Raw genomic sequence first — 27,561 nt, 5'->3', positions numbered from 1 at the left:
AAACTTCTTAGACTGAAAACCACCATCCTCGGCACAGTCAACAAGATTCGCAGGGAAATTCCTCAATCCACTAGTGGATTGGCTAGTCATTCATATGTAAATGTGGTGGAGCTTGCAAGAGAGTTGGCTCACTCTCATGTAGCTGAGAAGAAGGCAAGAAAAGAACAGTTGCTTCGGACGCTTGAGAGACTTCCAACTGCCCTCCAAGGTGCTCAGGAACTTTTACTCGTGCACCATAGAGAGCATCCTGGCGGGAAACATCTTAACCTGGTTCGGGAACAGCACCATGCAGGACAGACGAGCTCTACAGAGGGTTGTGCGGTCAGCTGAGCGCACCATCCGCTCCGAGCTCCCTGACCTGCACTCAATCTACAGCAGGCGGTGCTGGACCAAGGCCAGGAAGATCGTGAAGGACCTCAGCCATCCCAACAACAGACTGTTCTCTCTGTTGAGGTCAGGAAAGCGATTCCGCTCCCTGAAGACCAACACAGAGAGACTGAGGAGGAGCTTCTTCCCGCAGGCGATACGGTCTCTCAATCACACCACCACACAGTACTGACCCACACATATGGTTCTTACACACACACTGGACTTTCTGGACATTGTTTTTGCACAACACTGGTCACTATATTCTTCATTTCCAGTTAATACTTGTACAGCTGCTGTTATTGTGTATATATTTATTTAGATTTAGATTTCTTCATACATTCTTATATAGTTCTATATTGTGTATTGTGTATTTTGTTGTACAGTTATTTTATTTTCAACTTTAATTTATATATTTTATCTTATTCTTCCCAGTTAAATTTACCCTTCATTCTAATTTGTGTTGTACAGTTATTTCATTTTTAACCTTAATTTATATTTTATTCCTTCCTAGTTAAATTTACCCTTTTTAATTTTGCATATTTATTTCCTATCTTATTCATAGCCTTTCCTTTTTTTGTTTTCTTTAGGTCACGAGTAGTTGTCCAAGCATTTCACTACATATCGTACTGTGTATGACTGTGTACGTGACAAATAAAATTTGAATTTGATTTGATTTGGACACAACCCTCCACACCTAGTCCTGGAAAAAGAGCCATGTGTCAGGTCAAACACAAATGCAAGAACAATCATGCCACTGTGCGATGTGTTCACTGCTACAGATACACATGTGGTAAATGCAGACTACAGATACCATGGCAGTGCCAGGATTGTGAGTGATTGCTGAAAATGTTGAAATGTACTCACTCACTTTTTATTATTATTTGTAAATATGTGTACAAATGGTTGGTTTTTTGTACTGTTTTTATCAATAAATCTCAGCAACAAAGGACCTACACCCATGTGTGTTGATTTCTCCCTAAGATGGCAAACTGAAACACTCCAAGTTGGTGACTTTTGGAGATTTATTTCCCTGGATGATTGAGAATGCATCAAGATGAAACACAAAAGGAAGTGCACAGCTTTTAGCAGCTCCCCCACCCCCTCATCCACACCCCCCCACTCCCCTCCCTCCAGAATTCCCAGCTAACAACCTAATTTACATATGAATGACTAGCCAATTTAGCTTCCACTTGGCTGAAGCTAAAGCTTAGCTAAAAGCCTACCAGCCATTTGGCTGGTGGTGGGTTTTAAAGGTAGAAAGGTAGAAGCCTGGGACTCCTAGGTGTGTGTGTGTGTGTGTGTGTGTGTGTGTGTGTGTGTGTGTGTGTGTGTGTGTTTTATAGGTACAAGGTTACATAAGAAGGAAGCTAAAGTGACCTTCACTGAGAGGAAAGAAAGTAGCTTAAAGGGATGAGTCCAAAACTCTCATGGGCTCACTCTATAGAGTGCGTATTTGTGTGTGTGTATGTAGAAGACTGTGTATGCTGGAGGTGTACACAAGTAGGTTATGGGTTGGTCACAGGTAGTTGTCATTTGTGGATCAGAGAGAAACATCTATTAGAAATTAACACAGCTACGATCAACAGTACACAGAACAGATAGGGCGATAGATAGATAGGCGATAGGGTGTGATGGAGGCCAATGATCCACTGTGGCTGTTGGCGCTGCGCTTCCACAGGCCGCTGGTGTAGAGACTTATTCCTGTTAATGACAACAAGGAAGCAAGACGAACAGCAATTTTACTTGCTAGCAAGGGAGGCTGGTCGGAACCAGGCTCTTGGAGCTAAACGCTACTCACCTGTCTCCTAGCCAACTCCAAATAAACAGCCTTCCTTGCTGCCTTTTTATTGAAAACAGTTACAGTACACACAAGCACCACCCATTGTAAAAAAAAAAAAACAAAAACAAAAAACAAACAACCCTTATGGTCACAAAAGATAAGGTACTGTGCGTGTATGTGTGTGTATGTGTGTGTGCATGCCTGTGCGAGAGTGTGTGTATGCATGCGTTTGTGTGTGTTTGTGTTTGGAGGTGCGTTTGTGTGACCTCCTGCTTACCAAAAGGATCATAAAAGCAGGAAGCTTACAGAACCCTCACATAGATTTGCCTATTATAAAATACTATAGCCTCCCCCACCAACAAACTGGCTGGAGAGTTGGTCAGAAACAAAGGAATGTCTCCGATCTGATCCTACAGTTTGAACTAAGACTTACAAATTTAAGTAACACAATGACAACATTTAACAATTTGACTCCAACAGTGGCGACCCCTAAAGCGAGCTGAAAGAAGTGGAACAACTGAAGAATTGCATTACCACTATTTATTATTCCAGTATTGAGCCTCACATTTTTAATAATTTAAAAGTAAGCCTGGATTTATTTGTGATAGAAAGTAGTGCAATTGCAGGTTTTGGGGCCAGTGTGACTCAGGAGGTAGAACAGGTTGTCTACTAATCATGACAGTTGGTGGTTTGATGCCTGGCTTACCAAGTCCACAAAGTATCCTTGAGCAAGATGCTAAACCCCATGGAAGCGTACGCATGAATGGTTAGACTACACTCAAATAAAAATGCTGAATGAATGGGTGAATTAGACTTATTCTAGAAAGCTTTGAGTGCTCAGCTAGAATAGAAAAGTGCTGTTTAAGTACCATACATAAGTACCAGAACTATTTTCCTCAACTTAGAGTAAAGAATGAGTGGGTTAGAAATTAATTGGAACTTTTAGATAGAGGCTTGGAACGCTGGTTTCAGAGAGGACAGACAATGAGCTTGTTGTTATCAACCATTTATTTAATGGAAATGGGTTATGGCTTTTCTTCCATCTCTAACCCAACTTTAAAAAAAGCACTAACAAATGAGACAATATGTAAAAAGGTTCATTTGTGGATTAGAGTCAGGTGTGTTTAGAAATCAGACCTTTCTTAGAGGGCAGGGTAGTAAGGTCAATAAATAAATAAATAAATTAATTAATTCTCTATTTTCCAGAAGCTAAAGATTATTATCAAAGGAATGTATGTGACAGTACCACAAGAGATGTTATTATCTTTAGAAAGAATGATAGAGAGTTGAAGAGTGGTAATGGGGACTCACTTTTATTCTTAAATCTTTTATTTTGAAATTCTTTGTTGTATCCGTTGTAAAGTAAATCCAGTGATGCTGGTTACAGTGATGGTATTCCATCTACAACATACACCATATGTAATTTACTCTTATCATGTTATACCCTGAAGTGGAGTGATGTAACACATATTCTGTTATGTTTATGTGTGAAATACGATTATAGAAAATGCAAAAGCCAGTTTGTGTATTGGAAACACAGATTTAAGTGCCTTTGTTAGTAAAAGGAGGAAATCCCTTTACAGCTTTTTTTAAAGTGTTCTTTGAAAAAAAATCACTCACTACTACAAAAAAATTGAAAACAACAAAAAAGATCTTTTTTCATTCTAATCATTGGTCAGTTGGTGCTTTGCACTCAAAAATCTACTGTACAGTACAAAAGGGGGAAAAGGACAACCCTAGTGGAGTAAACACCATGGTGTGATTTAGACCTTTGATGCTTGGCAAACACTATAACAACTTAATGGACTAATTGGTGAGTGTGGCTGCCAGAGACTGGCAGTGTCTCCAGAGCTTCACCAGACCTGGTTCTGGCTTCTTTGTTGTCTGAAGCTGTGTCACCACAGTTCAAAATCATACCTACCCCAGTCTTACACCAATGGTTTGTCTTATTCGGGGGTTTTTTTTGTCTCACTGTTAATGAGTTATTTCACTTCAAGGCATTTCATTTGCATTTTTATTAGAAACTCTTGACCATACATAATTGAAGCTAGATGGGTTGATCATGTAGGGCAGCAGAGTACATCTCACAATAAGAATCTGTTTATACAGGCTATACACTTAGTAGTTAACTTTTAATAGTTGCTTGTGTCATGTACATTTGCTAATGGTGTATTGGGTTGTTTTTTTTTTAAGCAATTGAAAAGACTTTTAAACTATACAAAAACACGTAAGCTGAGGGGTAAGAGTGCATACCACATGGCTGCAGATGCCATCAGCTGAGTGTCCCAGTTGAATCTTGCTTCTGCACTTTTCCTGTATCTTTAACTGTGTAAATGAATATTTGCACAGAGAACACAAAGGCTTGTCCAAGGTCATTGTTTGAGGTGTGACTCACATGTGACCCTTAGCTGCTAAGCTGAGGCACGAATAAAAAATGTGTTTCCTGCTTTTTGTAAGTGTTGTTTTCGTATCTTTGAGGCTTTGACTCTCTTAGCCGAAGGCCGTCACTGATTTCAGTTCGGGCACTCGCCTTTTCTGTTGTCCACAATGTACAACAACTGAATAAGCAGAGTAGAGATACTACATGCATTATGTAGAAAATGTATGAACTAGTAAATTAAAAAAATGCACTAATACACTACTTACTACTACTTCATTAACTACTTCATTAACTTTGTGAGATTTTACTGGGAGGTACATGAAACAGGTATTCAATAGAAGACCCTTAGTTGACCCTCTTTTTCAGTGTATCCCATCCTTTTTTTGTACAGTTAATTTGTTTGTGGGTTTTTTTTGTGTCTATGTTGTGTGCTATCTTTAGTCATCAAATTTCTGATAAGTGCAATTGGCAAATATACAGAATTTATTTAATGTGTCTGAGTATGAAAAATGTTACAGCAAATTAAGTCAAACTGAAAAAATAAAGTAAATAGCGAAATATGAAAATGATGCAGGAGGTCTGCAGCACTGCTTGTAGGCTTTTGAATCAAATCTAAGTTTTGTTTAGTAATTTTACCAACTTCCAAGCCTTTTTAATAAATTGTGACCCTACCTGCCATTCCCCATGTTTTACATATTACAGACATACAGTACTACCATACTGTTTACTATGCCTATATATTTAATATTGGCTTCAGTACCAGGCTGTATATATATTTTTTCCATATTGTAAACAAATATTTTTAAAAAAGCCACAAATGTCAATAACACCTTCACCTTGTGGCTATATTGTCACAACCAAACTGAATTGCAGTTTAGAAAAAGGAAAAGAAAAAAGCCTATTTGTCACAATGGAGTTAATGAAAGCACTGATCACTGCAATGTTTTGTTTTGGGGGTTTTTTTTTGTCAGATGAGATGTCTTTCTGCCATTACAATATTGGTTCTACCCTCAACATGTTCATGCATTAGCTGATTGCTTTGCATTATTTACCAAAGTAATTATCAGCACAGTTTGAGTGTGCATAGAGGCTAAGACAGTTATGCAAGCTGATGGTGCTATTTAAATTGCAGGGGGTTAATTTAATTATATACTGGGGGAAAAAAGATATTAAAAAAATCTATTTTGGACACTATTAAAGACAACATGCTACCAATAGAGATGTATCTACAGTTCTATAAATTGATTAAGGTGTTAATATCACTGATTTATATTTGCTTAAAAGCACTTGCTTGATCATTATCATATATGATGCTTATGATTTAGGTTTCCATCTGTTTTGCATTCAAATGATTTAAGTCTCTTGTGATCTACCTATATCAATCATTGAGAGTATACAGTACTTTAACGTATAGTAATATACAATAAAAAGAAATGCTGAATAGCTTTGTACATAACAGGCATTTGATTAGCTGTATTTGCTTTTTTGTTTGCAGTAATGCTGTAATCAGAACTAGTGATAGTTGTGATAAAAAGGAAAAAAAAATTGCAGGGAGCTGTAGTTATGCCCATTTGTAGATATATCATTAGAGCAAAGCTGTGGGTAGAAGTGTTGTAGATTTGTGTAGCTTCCTTAAGAAATTGAAAAAAAAAAAAACTTTTTTACACACTGATTACAGATTTTACACACAGTATTGCATTCTAAAGTTCATTTTGAAATTGAAAACATTCTCACAAATGCAGCCTATATAACTCATAATGACAGATTTGGTTAGTTTTTGTTAGATTTGTTATCTGAAACATAATAAAAAATCAGATTTAAAACTACATATTCAATTTACTACATACTTGCTACTTACTAAATCAGTGCATATTCTTGCCCCCCCCCCCCCCCCCCCCCAAAACAAACAAACAAACAAACAAACTCATGCATTTTGTTGGCTGTATACTTTAGTTTGCTGTAATTGCTAAGAGCTGAAAAGTCAACTGAGCTCCAGGCGAGTACAGTCTGCAGTTTTCATTGATGATCTGCCTTCCTTCTGACAAATCTCCCTGTGTCTGCTGTCGAAAATAGGACCAGCTTATTCCTTTTTATCTAGGAGTTCCACATACAGAATGTTTTAGCCTTTGCCCAGAGATGCCCTGTAAAATATAGCTACATATTTAGCTAGAATATAAAGTAATAGGTTTGGAGTGTGACTGTTTTTGAGGTTGTGGACAGGTGTTTTTTATACTGATAACAAGTTCAAACAGGTGCCATTAATACAGGTAACAAGTGGAGGACAGAGGAGCCTCTTACAGAAGTTAGTTACAGGTCTAGTTACAGGTCTGTGAGAGCGAGAAATCTTGCTTGTTTGTAGGTCACCAAATACTTATTTTCCACCATAATTTGCAAAGTTCTTTAAAAAAATCAGTGAATGTGAATTTGTGGATTTTTTCCCCCCTAATTTTGTCTCACACAGTTGAGGTATACATATGATGAAAATTGCAGGGCTCTCTCATCTTTTTAAGTGGGAGAGCTTGCACAGTTGGTGGCTGACTAAATACTTTTTGTCCTACTGTACATTGCAGAGCAATATCCTATAAACATACAAGTTTGCATCCAGATATGCTTTTCATTTTTAAGGAATTTGGAAAAAGAAAAAGCTCACTTTGAGATTGTGGGCTGTGTAGATTAAAAAGGGTAATTTTACTGATTTTATAATTACATGGAAAAAGTATAAAAAAGTGAATGTACTTTAGAAGCATTTTTGTTCTTGCCCACTGTGATGATTAATAATTTCACCACATCACTACGTATCCATCTGGGTTTAGTACACAAACAAACTGTAGTAGTTTATATGCAAATTATTTCTGCAATGAATGTTCAGTGATTAAGCCATTTACTCTGTTTGTTATGCATCATTTATATGAATAGAATGTGTCTAATGCAGCAGCTCTAAAATAAAAACCTCTTTTGTGTCAAGTTTGTCTGTAAGCTGCTTTTGCAAGATCTCGTTTGAATTATGTGGACATTTTGGAAGCTGGAGTTGCTGTTACTGCTCAGTTACATTGCATGAGTTAAACACAGGCGTGGGAAAATAGTAGAAATATCTGTGTTTCTATGCTTGGATGTGCTATTGTCCTAGTTTTGACTATTACTGTGGCAACTTAGTGATTAATTTCAATACATCATGTCATATCATGTCACACACAAACATTTTTTATTTTTTGGGACAGTCAAATAATTCTAAGAACAAAGAAAACATTCACAACTGCAGACAAATAGAGGCTTATGTAATTCAAATAAGTACTGATCTTGTTTTTCTTAACTTACAGGTGCAACAAAAGGGCCTGTCGCACTTGGCTTTCTCTATTCTTCTGACAATCTCTACGTCAGTCTTTTGATAGTGGGAGAGAAGATAGTTTCTCTGGATCCAGCCTGACTCCTATTCCAAAGTTCCATCCCACCTAATCAGGTAATGACTCGGCCGTATGTGTAAACAAACATAATGCCAGACTTGGTAGCTGGTTTTTTTTGCTGATTTTTAAATTGGGCCCAAATGATTAGAAAAAAATAGTATGCAGAGAAAGATATGCGTGCAGTAAGGCCCAGGCTCCTGGTTCTGTTCTGGAACTGTCAAAATCATTGCTGTCGGTATGATAATGATTAAAAAGTAAATTGTTACTTTGAAACAACTCACCAAATCTAAACGAATTAAGCCAAAACCAGCCAAACCTCATCTACTATCGTGCTAAGCCTGTTCAGAATCAAATTCATCTATTCAAACATACAAGATGAATAACTGTCAAAAAGAGGAAAAAGAAACATTTACAACAAGAGAGAGCTGGAGAGAAAGAATGCCTGTTACCTCCACAGATGAAATGGCTGTGTGGGTGGATGTACATGTGAGTGCAGGCTGCTAGGAGCTATGAGTGGGAAGTGGGTACTGAGTGGGAAGAGAAGAGCTGCTTTAGTGAGACAATCAGCACCAAGACCCACTGAAAAGCAGTCACGCTTTCATGGCTTTTCTTTGTTTTCCGTGTTCCAGGTAGTGAGGTTGGCTATGGATGATTGGTAAAAGTGTCTGTCTGTATAGAGCATGTTTGTATGTATCGAGGTCAGCTGATGGTGTGTCCCATTATTTCTCACATAATCATGATGTCGTTTTATAGAAGACTCCATAGAAACAGGATAAAATAGACTCACTGGACAAAAAAAATATTGTTTAAAAGTGACAGTAAGCCTCAAGAACTCATGTAAATGGACCTGCTGCTTTATTTTGGTTTCGGCTGGTTTATGCCACAATATGATTCACATATATTGTGTAAACAACAAAAACAAAATGCTTATGTGCACGTATGATAGGCACTATTTTGGAGTATTTCTAGTGGAAAGGGACACTGCATATGTATACATATTCACTTTTTATATATTGCGCATTTAAGCATTTGTATCCAGTAGTAATGACGACATTGTTGTTGTTTATATAGAGAAGTATTATTTCATGCTGTTCAACATGTTTTTTTTGCTCGTGCGCCAAAAATCACAAATCACAAAAATCCTCAGATGTAAAGTCTTTGCTGCAGCATTTAGTCTGCACCTACAAAAGCCTACAAAACGTCAGGTGCTGTAATAAGGTCTTAAAAACCTGATAAAGCTGATATAAGATAGGTCTCTTTTTAGGTTTTAGAAAAAAGGCATTATTAAGAAGAAAAAAACCCACAGTGCTGATGAATTTTAACATTTTGGTTTCTTCTGTGAGTTTTCTACAACTTTTACAACAATTATTCCCCAAATCTGAAAGTACTACCTTGATGCATTTTTATGCATAATTAGAAGCTTTTACTTAGGAAACTGAATAAAACTGTGTTACCCATGCTAAAGTATAGCCAGCTGTGTGACTGCCAAGTGTACTCTGCCATATAAAATACTTCTAAAGGTACAGTTATACACTCTTGGAAAGCTGAGAGTTAGATGAGAGGATTCACCAGTTGCCAGTTTGTCTGAAGACTGAAAAACCCGGAAACAGCTACGTTTGCTCAAGTGGTGACCTGCAGTTACCGTATTCCTTTGAAGAGCTACTTGACGCTGGCTTCAAAAGTTAGCCAGTCTCGACAGACTTTAAGGTTAAATTGCCTAGCTTCATTCATGAAATTCAAATGTTTGTAATATGATACAAAAACAGTTTTAGATTTTTTTTTGAGGACTTGATTTTAAGTGTAGATACTTTATATTGACAAGTGTGCCAACATATGTAACTGCATCCTGTACTGTCCACTAGGATTCACCTAGTGCACCTATTTCAGCTGTATTTGTGGTATTGGTGCTCTTTGGTGGATGTTGCTGCAGATGGCTGACCCTCCCTGAGCCCTTTAACAGGTATCTTCCTGTTAAAGGGAGTTTTTCCTTCCCTCTGTTGCCAAGTGCTTCCTCACAGTGGGTCATCTGATTGTTGGGGTATCCTCTGTATTATTCTAGCGTCTTACAATATAAAGCCCCTTGAGGGGACTGTTGTTGTGATTTGGCACTATGTAAATAAAATTGAATCAAATTGAATTCTAATTATCGGGTCAATAAAATGTATCGATGCAGCTTGCTATTATTAGCTAATAACCTAGCGTTTTATATTCCTGAATCCCAGAATCAAGACTGCAAATGACATGACAGCTAAACCAGAAGCATCAAAATATGGGGTTCACAATCCAGCGGGCAATCTTTCAACAAAAAAGTTATATCTCATCTGTCAAGTATCAAAACTCCTGTTTTATGGAGTTATGAGTGGGAGCAGTTTCCAAGGATTTACTGGTCGTAGCCAAGAAGTAATCTGGCACATAACCCCCTACCAATGAATTGCTATTGTGATAAGTTTTGTTATATATATATATATATATATATTTATTTATTTATTTATTTATTAGGGGTAGTGTCCCTTTCAACTGACTTGCTGTAAAAAAATGCTAGTTTTATATTATATTGATTTCCCCTCATATCAGACTATTTGTTGAACAACTATGTGTATGATCTCGTTCTCTAATAACTGCGCGCTTAACACGTCTACTCGCATTCGACCTTGAACATGCAACATAAAAGAGCGCACATACTTAGGGACACAAGAGCTTGAATCCCTAGCCTCTCTTGCTCTCAGGCTTCTGCAGCTAGATGGCCCTCAGAGGAGAGCCCTGCAATGCAGCATCTGTGTGACTCACACATGCACGGACACGCACGCGCGCACACACACACACACACACACACACACACACAGCGAGATGGCAGCATGTAAAAGTGCTCAGATTGTAGGAGGGAAATGAGGTGGTAGAGAGAGCACAGTGAGGAGAAAGATGAAGCCTGATGAAAGGTGGAGGAGAATGAGTAGGAGGAACATTGAGTGTAGGAGGTGGAGGAAGGTGAACAGGAAGAAAAATAACAGGTAGGAAGAAAATTTCTAAGTGGAAGGATGATAAGAAACCAGACAAAAGAAGAAGAAGCAGATAAGAGCCATGGAAATGACAAATGGACTATTTAATTAGCTCGACGATTACATTGTCTGGAATGAATCTTTATGGCTGATGTGTTCATAGAGAGTTCATCACTCTCACTTCATCTATTTAAGCTGGACTCACATTGTGATTCACACTTGGAGAATAATTGTCTTGAAACAAATGAAAATAAACTAGAATATTTCCACAGCTTCCAAGTTTATCTTCAACATGCTTCTGATTGGTGCATTAGATTTTGCTTTAACTAATTGCTGTTTTCATAGTCAAGCATTATTATACAGGAACAGCCTATAATTAGTGTTGAAACTACTCATAATTTGCTGAGCAAAGATAATTCATATTAGTTTATAAAAACTCCCAAATAATAAATACATAACAATACTCAGCAGTAATCCCATTAGTAGTTTTGAACTCACCAAGCACTATTTTTTATAGTGGGCAGGTGATAGTGGAGAAGGACAGGAGCAGAGCCTTTCAGCCTCTGGGAGAACATGCAGTTTCACTTTACTGAGCTCTTTTTGCAATGTCACAAGTGACAGATGCATTTAAGTATGAATTACAATTCAAAAATTATGTTATTCCTCTGAACGGATTATATTTATGTTTTACCCACACAGCACGCTTACTCTTTTGAGGCCGTGAGGATGCCCGTATGGAGCAAGTTTTGAATCAAGAATGTGTATTTGTGTTTTGACTCTCAGTTATAATAATGTGCGCAGTAGGCTATAGTTTTCTTTTCTCTGCCTGTCTTGTATTGATTGTGCCTCACAAGACAAATATGCATAGAAAATGTGACAGTGACTGTTAATTATTATTAATATGCTCTATAGCAGGAGACTGGAGCCCAGATCTCCAACACTGTAGCATAGTGAAAGTCAGTCAGACACTGTTTAAACTGTACTCCTTTACAGTGTAACTGTGCATGTTTCTGTGAATGTGAATTATGCGTTTCTTTATTATTATTTTTTTCCATGTAGGAAGCAAATAAAAACAGGCTCCAGGCTTTGAATCCTCTGACTTTATAATGATTGGCTTTTATTGTCAGCAGAAACAGCAGTTAATAACTCAAGAAGGCAACCCCAATATTTGCTTTACTTACATGGCACCCACTATCCCTCCTCTGAATAACCTCTTTCCCGAAAAACAGTTTTTAAATTAGATGGGGGAGTCAGGGGAGGAAAAGTACCAAGAATGGTTTATTCTGAGGACACACAGAGGAAAATTGCCCCCTTTCAAGCTTTCTGATTTAAAAAATGTAAAACAACCCACTGCTTTCCAGTAATACTTTAGCTAGAGCTCTGTGCATAAACAGCTCAAGATATTTACTGGATTAATTTCAACATCTCACATCAGTGGTGTTGTGGAAAAAGCAGCTTGTCACTGTTGATTCATTCCTTTTTAATAATCATTAGACGTAGGTGAAGGGAGCAGAGAGGAGTAAAATATCGCCCTCAAAATTGCTTTGAGGCTGAATAACAATGTCAGCGCGTGGAAGGCTGAAACAGGAGATGTAATACGCCTTAGTTTGACATTATGAAGTAGATATCAATTATGGATGTGCAGTGAAAAAAAGTCTAGATATGAATAAAAAACTGCAGATATACACATTGTGCATGTTTACAGATTACATAACGACCACTTTGATGGTTTTGTTTTGATTTCTGTCTGAATATCCTTGTTGCTAGTGTTTTCCTTTAAAATATTAACACTGCTGTGATATATATGCTCACTTAGTTTATAGCTGGCACCTAGGTGACAACACATCTCGCAGGTGATCTGAAGTAAAAAATTACTTTCTATAGGATAAGCAAAACGATGTTATGGAACGGCTGTGTGCAGGCAGGAAAAGGACCCAAAGTGCAGACTCCGGAGACAGACGTGAACTCAAAACAGCTTTAATGCTGAACTCAAAAAAGGTAACAAAACTGAGACTCCAAAAAACAAACTCAGGCAAACAGACAGAACACACAGCATAGTAAACAGTAGATCGCGACACGAACAAACTGAAACACAGGGCTTAAATACACAGAGGGAGCAATCAGGGAATGGTTAACAGGAGGGAAACACAGCTGGGGCAAATCAGGCCTAACGAGACAAAGGAAGCATAGCCAGACGCATTTACATGAGACAAGGACTTTCAAAGTAAAACAGGAAACATAACACAGACTGAACTTACAGACACAGACTCGCAGGCAGGCACTACAACAGAGGGAACAGAGATGTGGGACCAGGGCAGACACAGAGACATAAACCATAAGATAGAACTCTAACAAAGAAACCAAAGACTAGAAAGGATGAATAATATGATAAACTCAAAACCCTGGGTCAACGACCCAGGCATCCTAACAAACGATGCAGTACTGAAAAAAATAAAAATCTGCATTTATGATGGTGTGAGGTTTCTGTTTACAAATACATCAGAACATGATTTCAAATGTGGCTGTCACCTTCAACCTTTTATATAAGGATCACTCTGAATGCTTGTGAAAATTGTCTTAAATGTTACAGTGTAATGACAGAAAAGCCAAGTTCATTTTTGTTTGTCTACAAAAAGATCTTTTCTAATGTTTAAAAAAATGTCGACCAATGCTTGTTTGAGTATTAATATTACAACAAAGAACTAAGGCAACGTTTATAACACAGAAATAGGAAAAATGTACTATAAATTAATTAATGGATGTAGTGTTTGGGTTATTTTATAGACTATTGAAACCATAAACTGTTTTTGCCTAACAGGCTACAAAATACTATATAGTAACATGAAAGTGCTGCAAGCTACCATCCTAACTATCCACTTGCAGCATTGCCATGCTCTGCTTGTCTGTTCACTATTCAACTCCATTCTTCTCCAGGGCAGAGAGAGTGCCTATCAGGAACAACCAGCCCACTGGCAAAGTGCCACAGGCTTTTTGCCAAGTGCAACAGACCTACTGTCTACTAAGACACCCAGCGTCTAACTCTATCATATCACAATCATACCAGAGTTGGTATTTTAACTGAGCATAGCATTAATTAGTATTTTTTGTAATGTAATTTTTTTATGCATTCCGTTTGATCTTATCTTCTTAATACCTGCTAAACCTCCAACCAGTATTTTGTTTTGTTTTATAATATTGAGTGAATACAAATGGTGTTAACTAGAATTAGTGAGACACTGAAATTAAGAAGAAAGATGGAGTTTCACATTAGGTGTGGTAATATTTTATAATTTCCCCATTTGTTTTATTTGGAGTTTAACCCAGAAGGTGGTGCTGTTTTATTTATACAGCATGCATTGTGCAAAAGTATGCAGAGCACACTTATTGCTGCCATCATCATCAACAGCTCAACAGACCTCCAAAGAAGGCAGGGCAAATGTCCCTTGTTCTCTTGTGAACCACCACTGACACCATGCGCCTGGCCACCAGTCAGTTGTATCTGGAAAATTGCCACTGAGCTGAAGGTGACCTTCATCATCAAACAGACAGTATGTAGACATGGCATGAGGACAGCAGTCTCATTTCTGAATTTTATGACTCTTTTAATATTGTAATGGAGTCTTGTACGGGGACACAGTGAGTGAACAAGCAACAGAAGAGAGAGTGACAGTAAAGGTGCTGTCCTAAATATACTGTGGCTTTTGGACCGAGACAGAGAGAGCATTTATGTAAAGCAGTTGGTGGTGAGGTGTTCTTTGTCGTGGAGTCTGTGTCGTGGTTTCATTCACACTGGTGTTTCCTTCAGAGGTGACTCATGCAAAGCTCCATTGACTCCTGACTGATCCATTTAGGCTGCAAAGGCTTTACAGCAATCCTATATTCTCTTCTTTTCCAGAATATTCTTTGGTTCTCTTTATTATAACCACCTCTGTGCTCTGTCTATAGTATTCCTTCTCAACATTATTTGTGGTCCTCCTGAGAACCAGCCTGCTCATGTGTGTCCTCTGTAATGGACATTTGTTTTTGGTCTATATCTTTTGACCTGTTTAAGCTACCCCACTAAGTCCTGATTTGCAAATAGAGGACATCCTGGGCTTTCCATTGATATCTCATGTGTTTGGGTGTGCTCTTTTAGCTCAAAAAAAAGTAGGAAATCACAAAAAAAAGTTCAATGGGAAGATTCTTAGTTCCTCAGTTTTCAAGAGGATATTCACACAGTGCTAACAGTTCATCTCAACTATCCCTTGATCAACACCACTGAATGTTATAAATTTGTAACCAAATGTTAAGATTTCCAATCATAAAATAGTGTAGCTATGCTGGTGGCAACACACCTCTTTGGTACAAACTTAAATACCTTACTAGCTATTGCATCGCAGAGATGTGCATGATCCCAAGAGGCTAAAGCCAGTTGCTGTTACCACCGTACCCCTGTATTAGTCCATAAAATAAACTGCAGGCTGAGCGCACACAGTGACAAACAGACAATCTGACAAAGACCAAAAGAAGGGCAGGAGTATAAATGCACACAAGATAATTAGGGGAAGTGGATGCAGGCACAGGTAAACACAAGCAGGGAAATAACTCAAACTGAGGCACAAGACAGAAATTGACAGAGTAAAACAAGGATTAATAAACAGAGAAACTTGACGAGGGGAACCCAAGGGAAAGTATAATGTGCAAGGGGCTAGACTCAGATAACAGCCTCCATAAATACTAAAGAGTACCTAGTACCTAAGAGTAAACCTGGACCACAGTATACCCCCAAAATGGGACAGTCAGTAGCATGGAAGTGGATAAATTAATACAGCATTACTAGACACAAAAGTAATAGGAACAGAACTCAACAGGCCAACAACTCAAAACCCTGTGTCCAAGACCCAAGACTGTGACAAAGGCAGCTTTGGACATAAGCATAGTTTTTATTAATAAGCAGTTATTAAGCCTAAATGACACATACATTATTTGTAACAGTATGCAGTGCTTTACAAATGTATTAGATCACCAGTCATAAAAAGAAGAAACTACAAATATTTCCGAAACCTGTCAAAATCCTAAACGTTAAATCTATATTGTTATTTATTCTTTAAAAAATAATTATGTGCATTTATGTTTCGTACGTTTTGTAAAACCACGGATTAGAACAATAAATTCAGTTAAAGACCTTATTAATACTGGTGGATTAATCATTACAGATACAGAAAAGTTCTTTTGAGTATGTTAGCAATAATGTAGCAGCTGAGGAATAAACCTTTTAAATTGGCTAATAAATTTGTTAAGCGTTGATTATTTATGTTATGCAAATATTTACATTATTTGCAATGACATTTGTGTTTATTAGAGCAGGGCGATATGACCAAAAATATTTATCACGATATACGTTTGAAAAAGTGCGATAACGATATAACTGACGATATAATTGACACGAGACAAAATACTTTACAACTCCTCAACTTCATTAGTGCAAAAAACCCCATCAATGTATTTTCACTTAAACAAGCAGCTGTTTTTTATGTGCATTAAAGCTATATAAAAATTTAACAGTGCAAATGCAAATTCCTTGCTGACAGTTTAACCAAAAGGCATTTCCAGTGGAAATTGGCCGACATATCCTCAGCATAACCATGTATAATATCCACAAAACTTAAAGAGGTTAAACACACACAATATGGTAATATTATGTTGAAGCACAGTACGTATCACTCCGCGAGGCTCCTGCTTACGATAGCCGTAATGCTCCGACAATCCATCAAGCGGTGCGGCTTCGTTGTTTAGCAAAGCCGTACTAAAACATTTGACAGATTTTCGAGCGCCGTGTACATAAAATCATTTCGAGGTCAGTAAACACAACCAGAATTCATACATAAGGCCCATTGGATTATAAGGGGCACTGTCGATTTTCAGAAAAATCAAAGGATTGATTTTAAGTGTGCCGTATTTTCCAAATAACACGGTAATAACGACGGCCCGCTAGCATGCTCTACCAAAAATAGTGCTTTGTTGTGTATCTGATGGACGAAAGCTAAACCAGTTCCACACCACTGACGTTGCAGCATTTTTACAAACCAATTCTGGTTCATGTGTTTCATTTAACGATCCGCTTTCGCTCTTCTCATTCTGCGTCGCCACCATGTGTGTATGTAAACATAGGTACTGCGCATGCGCGTTTTACCCATATTCTATCGCAATATTTCATTTTCCTATCGTTGCCCAAAATTACACCGGTATTACCGTGAACGGTATGATATAGCCCAGCCTTAGTGTTTATTATCCATCTTAACAAAAAATATGGACATGTTGTATTTTAAGTCTTTTCATACATCCTTTGTATGGGAATCACTCTTCTGTTTTCCATTTATTATATTCTGTTCCACTCTATTCTGTTCTCCTGTTTGGTTGACAGTGAGTAGTAGTATTTAATGTACTGTGAATGTAGTACCTAGTGCTCACTGTAGCAGTACCTTGGTCTTCGGCTGTAGTTATTGACTCCCGTTTTCTCGAGCTGACTTCACTTCACTCTCTGGCTCTCTGAGGACCGCAGAGCTAAATGACAAATTGCTTCTTCACACACACCCTTATGCACAACTGCACAGGCTGCCCTGTAAATGCTACCATCAACAGCCCTTCTGCAAAGATCACCAATTCCCTTTCAGAGTATTTCACAATTTTCTTTCTTCTCACTGAGCCCTTTGTTTACCTCTCTCTTTGTCCTTCAAGCTCAGATTCAACTCAGTGTACTTGTTCCACTATTGTGAGATGTAAATAACCTCAACTGAGCATAAAAAAAACTGTATATACCAAATAAAAATAGTAATAATAACAGCTCAGTGTAATGATTTTGTACTACTTTGAGCCCATTTATCTCTCCTGGCCAGGTAGTTAAATCCTTGACTTTCACTCCTTGTCTCTGACTGTCCCGGCTTTAGGTGATAATAAGAACTGATCAATAGTTTCAGCCTGTCGCTTCTACTTGATCCTTCTCTGTCCTGATCTGATCAATGTTATCCACTCACTATGAGATATTTCTATGTTAGTCATTGAATTTTAAAAGGCACTGGTCATAATATTTAGGAGTTTAAACATAAATGCATTCAATAACAAAGCAATGTTGGTTATTTTAACATGAAAAAGACATGTAAATACTGAATCATAGCCCTACGTAACATGGTATTAGCACTTAACGTTTAGATAAGTCCTAAAATGTTCACACCATGCTGATCAGCTATCATGCTTCCATTAAAAGTATTGGAAAGATGACACACTTTTTGTTTCTGGAACATTTGCCATTGGATTTTCACATAATAGAAGCCAGTATGTTGTAGTGAAGCTGATTCAAACTATTTGTTAGATGTTGGGCTGAATCTTGTCAGATTGATCAGAACCCACCTCTAAACCCTGCAGCCCAGCACGACTCACCGAAAATCCAAGGTCTTCTCTGTTCATTTTCAGCCAGTTGTGTTTTCTGTCTGAGCCGCTGGCTGCATGAGTCATTACACACAAACACACAAATCAATAGGGTTTCATCCAGTGGTTGTCATATGCCAGACAGCATCCAAGGACAGTATTTCACATAACCACCTACACACAAACTCACAGCTGCACTTTCAAAACTGTTGAGTTGAGCTGCAGCAGTGATCATAACATACAAAAAAGAGATTTGCAAATGTGACTGATGTAACATGTCCTAGAGCCTCCTCTGGTCCCTACACTCTTCATTTTCCTTAATGCTGCCATGCTAAAATTGCAGTTAATAACAGAGACATGCTGCGTTCTGACCATTCCTCATCTTTGCTCCTCCCTCTTCCTTCTCTTCCTGTCTGTATCCCAGAAGGAGAGACCCCAACCCTTGCTAAACCTCTTCGGCTGCTAGCTAGCATCAGCATGGCAGACAGTCGACAGCCAGAAGACGGTACCCCTCAGTGGGACCCATCAGCGGGGCAGGAGCCTGGTGGCACCCATGGAGCCAATGGCTACTCCTCCTCAGCCTACAGGACCTGCCAGCCTGGTGGGACCCATGTGGCCACAGCCCCCTATTCTGCCAGGGAGAACGGCTTCAACGGTGAACTAACTGGAGCTCACGCTATAACTGCAGGTAATGTAATTTTACCTTTTGTTAAAGGCATCTGCTTGTATTAATTGAAAGGTTTCATTTTCTACAGGCAGGATAAATGATGGCTGTGTCTATTGAGCTAATAGTAGATAGAAAAATGCGTAACAGCCTGCAAAATGTTCCTTAGAACAAATGATGGAAGGTCAGCATATTAAAGTTTTACAATTTTAAAACAGGCTGTCTGAAGACAGCCAGTTCTCACTACATATAGTGATGTCTGTATGTTATTGTGCTCTAAATCAATACAAATGCATTGTTTTGTTTACAAATGTGGTTAATAAAGTAGAGACCCTAAAGATTCTTGTCTAGGGAAGGGGCAGAATTGCATTTGACAACAGCACGTCGGTACAAATAGGTAAATGTGTTGTGCTGTGCTTTGTGATGTAAATGCTCAGTTAAATCATTAAAACTGAGAGCACAGCTGGCACCCAGTGGAGAGTAATAAACACGATAATAGGAAAACCTTTTTTCTCCCTGTGTGGATGTAAGCATACTCATGAAGACGAAGTGAGGTCTGCAACACTGTGTGTTGTATTATCTGGTTGGGATCCGCATGTGAAACAGCTAAATTTATTTCAGAGATTGTATTCTTTGTTGAAGAAAGTATTTGGCACAAAGGTTCATCAGAAACACATTTCTGTAGAAGTACTGTAGGTGGTGTCAGTCGTGGTGAGTCCGATCAGCAGCTTTATATAGAGTCTGAAGAGTGTGTTTCATTTTGGTTTTTTACTCCAGTGCGTGTGTGAAATGTCGGTTTGTATGACTGGGCACATTGGTATGTTTGTGTTTGCACATTGGTATATGTGTATTTGTATCTTTACAGTATTCTTGGGTTTGTATGCTGGATAGCGATGTGTTTGTGTGTGTTTGCGTTCTGTCTCCACTCTAAGCTTTCTAAGTCCTCACTGCAGACACATACTGTTATTAACAATGCTATAATTAACACATAAAATCTGTCCCCCCCCACCCCCTCCAATCGCCAACCTCACTTACACCCTGGAGACAAGACCAGTAACGTACCAATGGTGTAACCATGGCAACTGCTCCCCTACAATTTAGTTTGCCAGGCCTTTGTTCTTTTCAACTGTAGCTTACCACTGACAAGACCAAAAAGCATGCAATGACAAGACCCCAATTAACCTCCCATCTCCCCATTACTGCGACCTAGCAGTTACTAATTTTTGCTCTGATAACGGTGTTTTTGAGTGGCCGTTTTTATGTCTTCAGTGCCCATCTTTGATATGCTTACTTTGTCCATAAATAGGTGAGCAAGTTGTTCAGTAAACATAATGCATGGGCACTTGCCTGTACAGGTCAACTGCTTTTTTTTCTGTGCAAGCTGAAGTACAAACACTAAAACGGAATAGTTGTTATATTAATACACTGTTTTTATAGCTAATAATGTTATTCTGCGGAGCATGCAATGGACCGTATCATCAGTTGTAATTACAAAAGTGTACTTTCGTTCCAGTTTGACATCCTGTGCTTAATTAATCCCTTAAGTCAGTTCACATTTTTACCAATGTCCTTTGAATATATTAAATATAGTTTTCAAAATTAACATGTTAATGCCTGTGAATAAAATGTTTTGCTCCCTGCAGTGTCACGAGAGAATTTCCAGATTTTCGGAAAATATGCGAATCAAATACCTACTGTGATGGAAATGAAATTGTTAGTGACCCTTTCCAGATCTGATTATTTTTTTGTCTTTATGACTTGTATACTTCCAGTGTGTGCAGTTTTCATCTGTCACTGAGATTAAATGTATCTCACAGGAGTTTAAGGATTATAATGTGTCAGCTTGACAGACCCGTGCAAATCTGATCCAGTCACATGCAGGATTCAGAGGGAATAATCTGATGGGATATCCTGTTATTTGAGTGAATGAATGATCCATCAAGGTCATAAGATTAATGTGAGGATGTCTCTAAAATATGATGACCAACAAATAGCTCTATTATCAGTGGAATAGTAATGGCTACCATTATTCTTACATAATGGTAGCCTGTAGTTACAAATGGACTAAGTCAATTTGTGAAAACGGAAAATATCAAGTAGAATTCCTCTTCTATACCAGCTTTCATAGATGCTGGTCTATAACAATGATAATTAAGAGTATATCAATACTTTTAACACAGTGCATTCTGTTTAAATATGACATTCTCTCCCCAGCTGTGTAACCAAAGCTGTGTTTATCTGCAGAGCATCTTGTCAGCAGACATTAACATTGCCACAGAACAGAGCAGTCTGGGGGATAAGTGGGGTAGGAAAGGTGGCAGAAGGGCTGATACTGATACTCCAAACCATCGCACACACCAACCTGTAAATGCTCTTTTGCACAATATTATTACTAGATATATTATATATTATTATTTTTTTTGCACTAACTTGTCTTGTAGCACCCTGGTTCCTGGAGGAACGTTGTTTCGCCTCACTGTGTATTTTTAAACTGTATATGGTTGAAGTGACAATAAAGTTGAACTTGAACTTGTACTGGCACTTGGTGAGCCTTCTCTCGCTGTGAAAAGCTCTTCAGACACAACAAGAACTACCGAAGCATGAAATTGCCCTCTTGACTTTCTTTGAAACAAAGTTAAAAAAAGCCAGTCGGCCATTCTACAAGCGGTCAAGAGAAAGAGATGAAGAGAGAGAAAGAGTCAGACTTAATAGAAGCAGAAAGAATACAAAGCGTTGTTGAGCTCATTACAGGGGGTGCTTGGCTTACATAAATCAAGGAAGCCTTGGTGTTATGCTAGGGCTATTGCTTTGGCTGATGTCTGTGTCATTTATATCGTTGATGTGAATAACTGGGCATAGTGTCAAGAATCCTGGACAAGATTTTCTGTTGTTAATGTCCATCCATAGCAACAGCCTAAATCAGTATGTTTGGCAGCATCAGAGAGGAGATTATTTTTTTAAAATATTTCCACTTTGGGCTGGGCCATATCATACCGTTCATGGTAATACCTGTATAATGTTAGGCAATGATAAGAAAATGAAATATCGCGATAGAATATGGGTAAAACGTGCATGCGCAGTGCCTTTGTTATCATACGCACATGGCAGAAAAAGCATGGCGGCGACGCAGAATGAGAAGGGCGAAAGCGGTGAAACTTCAGTGGTGCAGAACTGGTTTGGCTTCCGTCCATCAGATACACATTTTTTGGTAGAGCATGCAAGGGGGCCATCGTTATTACAGTTATTACCGAAACAATTTTATGTGGTACACGGCTCTCAAAAATCTGTCAAAAAATGTTTTAGTACGACTTTGCTAAGCTGCGAAGCCGCATCACTTGATGGATTGTCAGAGCATTACGAGTACCGTAGTCAGGAGCCTTGCGGAGTGATACATACTGTGCTTCAACATAATATTACTGCATAGTGTGTGTATAACCTCTTTATGCTAAGGATATGTCGGCCATTTTATGCTGGAAATGCCTTTTGGTTAAACTGTCAGCAAGGAATTTGCATTTGCACTGTTAAATTTTTATATAGCTTTAATGCACATAAAAAACAGCTGCTTGTTTAAGTGAAAATACATTGATGGGGTTTTTTTTTTTTGCACCAATAAAGTTGAGGAGTATTTTGTCTCGTGTCAATTATATCGTCAGTTATATCGTTATCGCAAATTTTCAAATATATATCATGATAAATATTTTTGGCCATATTGCCCTGCCCTATTTCCACTACATGTGTATGTCTGATCTGTATGTGTTGGGTTAAGAAAGCAAAATCTAATTGGTAGGGCTGGGCGATATGACCCAAAATTCATATCTCGATATTTTTTAGCTGGATGGCGATATAAGATATATATCTCGATTTTTTTTTTTTAAAGCCATAAGTTAAGAACAAAAAGAGAGTTCTTAGTCACACTGTGTCCCAGATGTCACACGGGCACTTTTATTTACATACAGCGTAGATGTACATGAAGAAATTACTCAAAAAGAAAATGTTGTTTTTGTGCATAACAAAAAGCTCACAATTGTGCAGTCAAAATGTAAACTAATAGACGCTGAGCATAATAACAAAGAGACAGATTTCACAGCTGCACCACGTCTCTGAACAGGTGCCATTTGTGGTCCTTATACACACACAGTACGTATCACTCCGCGAGGCTCCTCCCCGGTAGCCATAATCCTCCGACATCAAGCCGTGCAGCTCCGTAGCTTAGCAAAGTCATATTAAAAATTTTTTGACAGATTGCTGAGCGCTGTGTACCACATAAAATCGGTTCGTGGTCAGTAAGCACAACCAGAATTCATACATAAGGCGCACTGTCGAGTTTTGAGAAAATGAAAGGATTTTAGGCCGTGCAGCCCCTCCGGGCTGCATGTCGTTAGCGCGGTTAGCTCGCTAACACGTTGACACCGTCCAGCCCCACGCACGGGGCCATCCGCGGTAATTCGCTAACGGAGATTTTCCGCTTTCATCTTGTCATTGCCTTGTCATTGTCAGGTGAAGCTATGGGGGAGGCGGAGTTGTGTTCAGTGAAGGAGAGGCGAGGCAGAGTAACGTTGCGTAGAGACAAAAGTGGACGAAAGAGAGGCAAACCTGCGGCTCCACAAGTATAATTATAACGTAACATAGACTATATCGATATAAACGATATTGTCACATCTTATATCTCGTATGAAAATATATCGATATTTTTAAAAAAACTCGATATATCGCCCAGCCCTACTAATTGGTCTAATTGCCGAGGATAATATATTTTGTGAAGGTTTTTGTCTCCGATTACGTAGCTACAAACTGAGCTTGCTTGTGTTCTGGCAGGCAGACCGTGGGGATATGGGGAATGAGGACCCAAAACGCAGACTCTGCGATGCAAACAGTGCTTTTTATTTACAGTGAGAAGCTGTAAACACAATAACTCCCCGTTGCTCCCTTGAATCCCGTGTGTGTGCTTCCCTCCGACGTCTGTGCTCGTGCTCCCCGCTCTTGTGTTTCCGCACACCCCGTGCGTGCAGCCTTTCTGGACCACTCTTTCTCCTGGTAGGATAACTCAATGAACCCGCACTGGTGGGAGCTCCAACACTCTCCTAAGTAGCTCCCCCGACGAGCCCTGATCACCAACAGGTGTGTGGTAGGAACTTCAGGTGTGGCCAGTCCTCCTGCCGGGCCACACCCATCAGGCCCGCATGTGGCTGTTCTCCATCCTCCAGCCACACTTGTACACACCCACACACCCACACCCTGCCTCTACATATAATGAGTGGAACACAGAACAACACAGCACAGTGCAGAAAGACACACATCCCCAAATAACAACAACAACACTAATAATAATAATAAAAACAATAATAATAATACTAATAACAATAATAATGATAATAACGGTCCATCCTGCTCACGGACCCCCGAGTCCTCCAGAGCCGGGTCCGTGACAGTTAGCTGTTAGCTGTCACTCCTGGCTTACTTAACTATATTACATACTTTAAGGTAATCACCACTATGAAAACAGGGGTTTAATTTAACCTTTGTTTTGAAAGAAATTGTTCAAATATCTGTTCTTTATAGCTACAAACAAAACAATTTGTTCCACTGCGATTTCATTGAGAAAATGAAAACAATTAACATTTATTTTACTTCATCAGATGATTTAAAAATAGAAATTGCTCAGACTTGCATCATGTGTCAAAAAAAAGGAAATAAGTCATCGTTTCTTTTGATTGGTAGCTTTAGACATGGAGGTTGAAACCGAATGACAGGATGCTCGCATCTGAATTACGTATGGACCCAAGTCAATGGCCCACTGGTCTGTTGCTATGACAACCACTTGCTTTACACATTTTGGGTGCCTGCTGGTATCATGCCAAACATCAGTCCTGCTCTCTCTGTGCCGTGTGTGTGTGTGTGTGTGTGTGTGTGTGTGTGTGTGTGTGTGTGTGTGTGTGTGTGTGTGTGTGCGTGCGTGCGTGTGTGCGTGCGTGCGTGCGTGCGTGCCTCTGTGTGGTGCACTGTTTGTGCCTTGCGTCGACTTTGGGGCTTCCAGTCACAGTCTCTGCTCAAAGAGGGAGCATTCAGAGGTTCGGTCGCCTGTCATACAGGTAATGCATGCTTTTCTTTTACAGTGAGAGCAGGTCTGTTTATACGTATCGTGTTACTTTTGTTTAGTGGTGTAGTAAGATAGATTCTGCTGTCACAGCCAGTGACAGACAGGCTGTCATTTGACATCACTTCATCAGAGAATGCTGAGACAGCCATACAAGGCTAGTTTTCATCAGTGCCAGCTGGCTTTATGGATGTGACAAGGTTGGGTTTTTTTGCATTGCTAATGCTTTGTCATTGTGCATTTGTCTAGATTTGTTTGTCACTCACACACACACACACACACACACACACACATGCACGCGCGCACGCACGCGCGCACACACACACACACACACACACACACACACACACACACACACACACACACACACACACACACACAAAATTCACAATTTCCCAAAAAGTGGTTGTTGTTTTTTACACATAAATTCCATACTGCTCTAGTAGTCAAGTTGACATTTCCATATTTTTTTAGTTTTCATTTGAATCTTGCAATTGTGCAATTAAGCTACTTCCCTATTCTGTAATAGTTGCACTATCTTCAGTAGATCCCTATGCTTGCTTCAGAAACTTTGTAAGGACATTTGTAAGTGGCTTACATGAACGTAACTGGAATTTTGTGCCAAGCATTAGTTTGAATAAAATATGTCGTTCTCAGTGTTAAAATCATCTTTGCAATTGTTAATGTGGGAAAAAAAAAAATGACACAAAGGCAGTGTGGTTCTAAACCATTCACAAAAATGTACAGGCTTTTCTTTTAATGCCCGTTTTTAGCTTTAGGGGCTGTTATTTGATGTTACAACCATTGAGCAGGTTTGACGAGGACGCCTCTCTTCTACTTTTTAGTATCAGATGAAAGGATTTTGCCTGGAAGCAGTGAAAAAGGTGGTACACATTTATTGCACTTTGCTATTGAAAATGGGAAATGGTGGCTTCGAGTTGGTGAGTGGGCTGTGTTAAGTGTTCCCGGAAGAAGTGAATGTATGTGGGTTATTGCGTGTGTGTGTCCCTGCCAGCTTGTGTGTGTTGATGTGTGGGTGATGCTGGAAAGAAAAAGGTTCTTAAACGGCAACAGTAAAAAAAACATCACAATGCCATCCAGCCATACATAACTGCTGTTACTATAGAAATGATGGTTTTGTTTAAAACTCTGCCGTCCTCTCTGATTCGTACATGCATGCAGGCAGACTGATGAAAGCTTGAATGCAGACTGCTTGACCAGTTTCGTATGGTGCCCTTTTGTGTGTGTCCTGATTTAGGATAACACTATATTAGCGCATGAGTACATAACTGTCACAGACTTACTCCCTTTGTTACAATTGAAAACTGTGTGCACACTGGCTTTTCCTGTTATACTGTAGTTATTTAACACCTACTGCCTACAAGTGTTAGACGGGCATATTGTGTTGACAGCTTCTTGCTAAATGCTAACACTAGTATTACCATCTAACATTGTTTTTATTTCTTACTTTACTGTATAGCTGGTAAAAAGAAAAAAAAAGAATTGCAGAGAGTTTATCTAAATTTGCAATAAACCCAATCTGACATTATATTATCAGGAACTAATTTTGCTAATGGACCCTAAAGCAAAATTGTTGCTGGGCTTTCTGATATATAAATACCAAACAGTACCAAACTGCCTTGTGCTTCAGCACCTGGCCATGACAAACTCTCCTTGGGTTTGGCCACATTTTTGGAGCTTTTGGATTGTTTTTTTTAAATTAAATATTTACTGTTTGGTTTCATTGGTGTTCTAATGTTCAAAGTTTTTGATTATTGTTAGTTTCCTGTTGTGATTTTATTGTATTTCCAGTATCTTTATCCTTCCAGGTCTAGTTAATTTTTAGTGTTGGAGTGCGTTGTTATGGGATCTGAATACTGGTTAGGATAATGGATTGCTCTACTGTTGCTTTTCATTCAGCTTTAGTTCCTAGTTTGAGTTTGTTACCTGTGTTTAGCTCCCTCAGTGTTTCCCTATCTCCTTTCAGTCCTCCTGCTGCCAGTTTGTTCATTTATCTTTTATTCTTGTGGCTCATTTTCCTCTCATGTCCGCTGTTTCACTTTCTGTCTGTTTATTGTGTTGATTAAGTTCTGTTTCCTATTCCCAGTTAGTCCTCTGTGTACCTCTCTCTTTGTCATTCTCTTCCTGTTCCTGCTTTTTGTCAGGTTTTTTATATTCTTGGTTTAATCAGTTCCGTATTTGCTTTCATTCTGGACTGTTTTACCAGCTTAGAAATAAAGCTCACTTTTTTTGTGCTGGCCTGCAGTTGGGTCCATCTTTGAACTGCATCTTGAGACAGCACTCTTTCCTGGATAATGAAATGAATTCAGATTGATAGTTAAATTACAAAAAAGTCTGCGCCGACGGAACTGGATTCAGCTCACATTTGATCATTCATTAAAAAAAATCAAAAACAATAGTAAACAACTGACAGTATTACACATTGCGGTATCATTCTTGTATTTCTATGTAA

The 27,561-nt window shown here is 38.7% G+C and overlaps 1 protein-coding gene across 7 annotated transcripts in view; it reads left to right on the top strand.

Annotated features, from left to right (window-relative positions):
• Window positions 1–27,561, top strand: part of map2 (microtubule-associated protein 2) — a 93,099-nt gene that overhangs the window by 32,909 nt on the left and 32,629 nt on the right. For 6 of the 7 annotated variants that reach the window (XM_085385113.1, XM_085385112.1, XM_085385111.1 and 3 more), the window contains exons 3-4: window positions 7,847–7,986; window positions 18,755–19,018. In XM_085385113.1, the coding sequence (XP_085241239.1) occupies window positions 18,808–19,018 (211 nt within the window). In that variant the 5' untranslated portion in view covers window positions 7,847–7,986; window positions 18,755–18,807. The remainder of the gene's footprint in view (window positions 1–7,846; window positions 7,987–18,754; window positions 19,019–27,561) is intronic. The other variant, XM_085385109.1, reaches the window with a different exon arrangement.

Source organism: Rhamphochromis longiceps, linkage group LG16 (assembly GCF_057381845.1).
Source record: "Rhamphochromis longiceps isolate RC_006_pf linkage group LG16, R_longiceps_female_GT1.1, whole genome shotgun sequence".
Taxonomy (NCBI): Eukaryota; Metazoa; Chordata; class Actinopteri; order Cichliformes; family Cichlidae; genus Rhamphochromis; species Rhamphochromis longiceps.
Note: the sequence above shows the minus strand (reverse complement) of the source record. Positions and strands in the feature narration are given on the sequence as shown.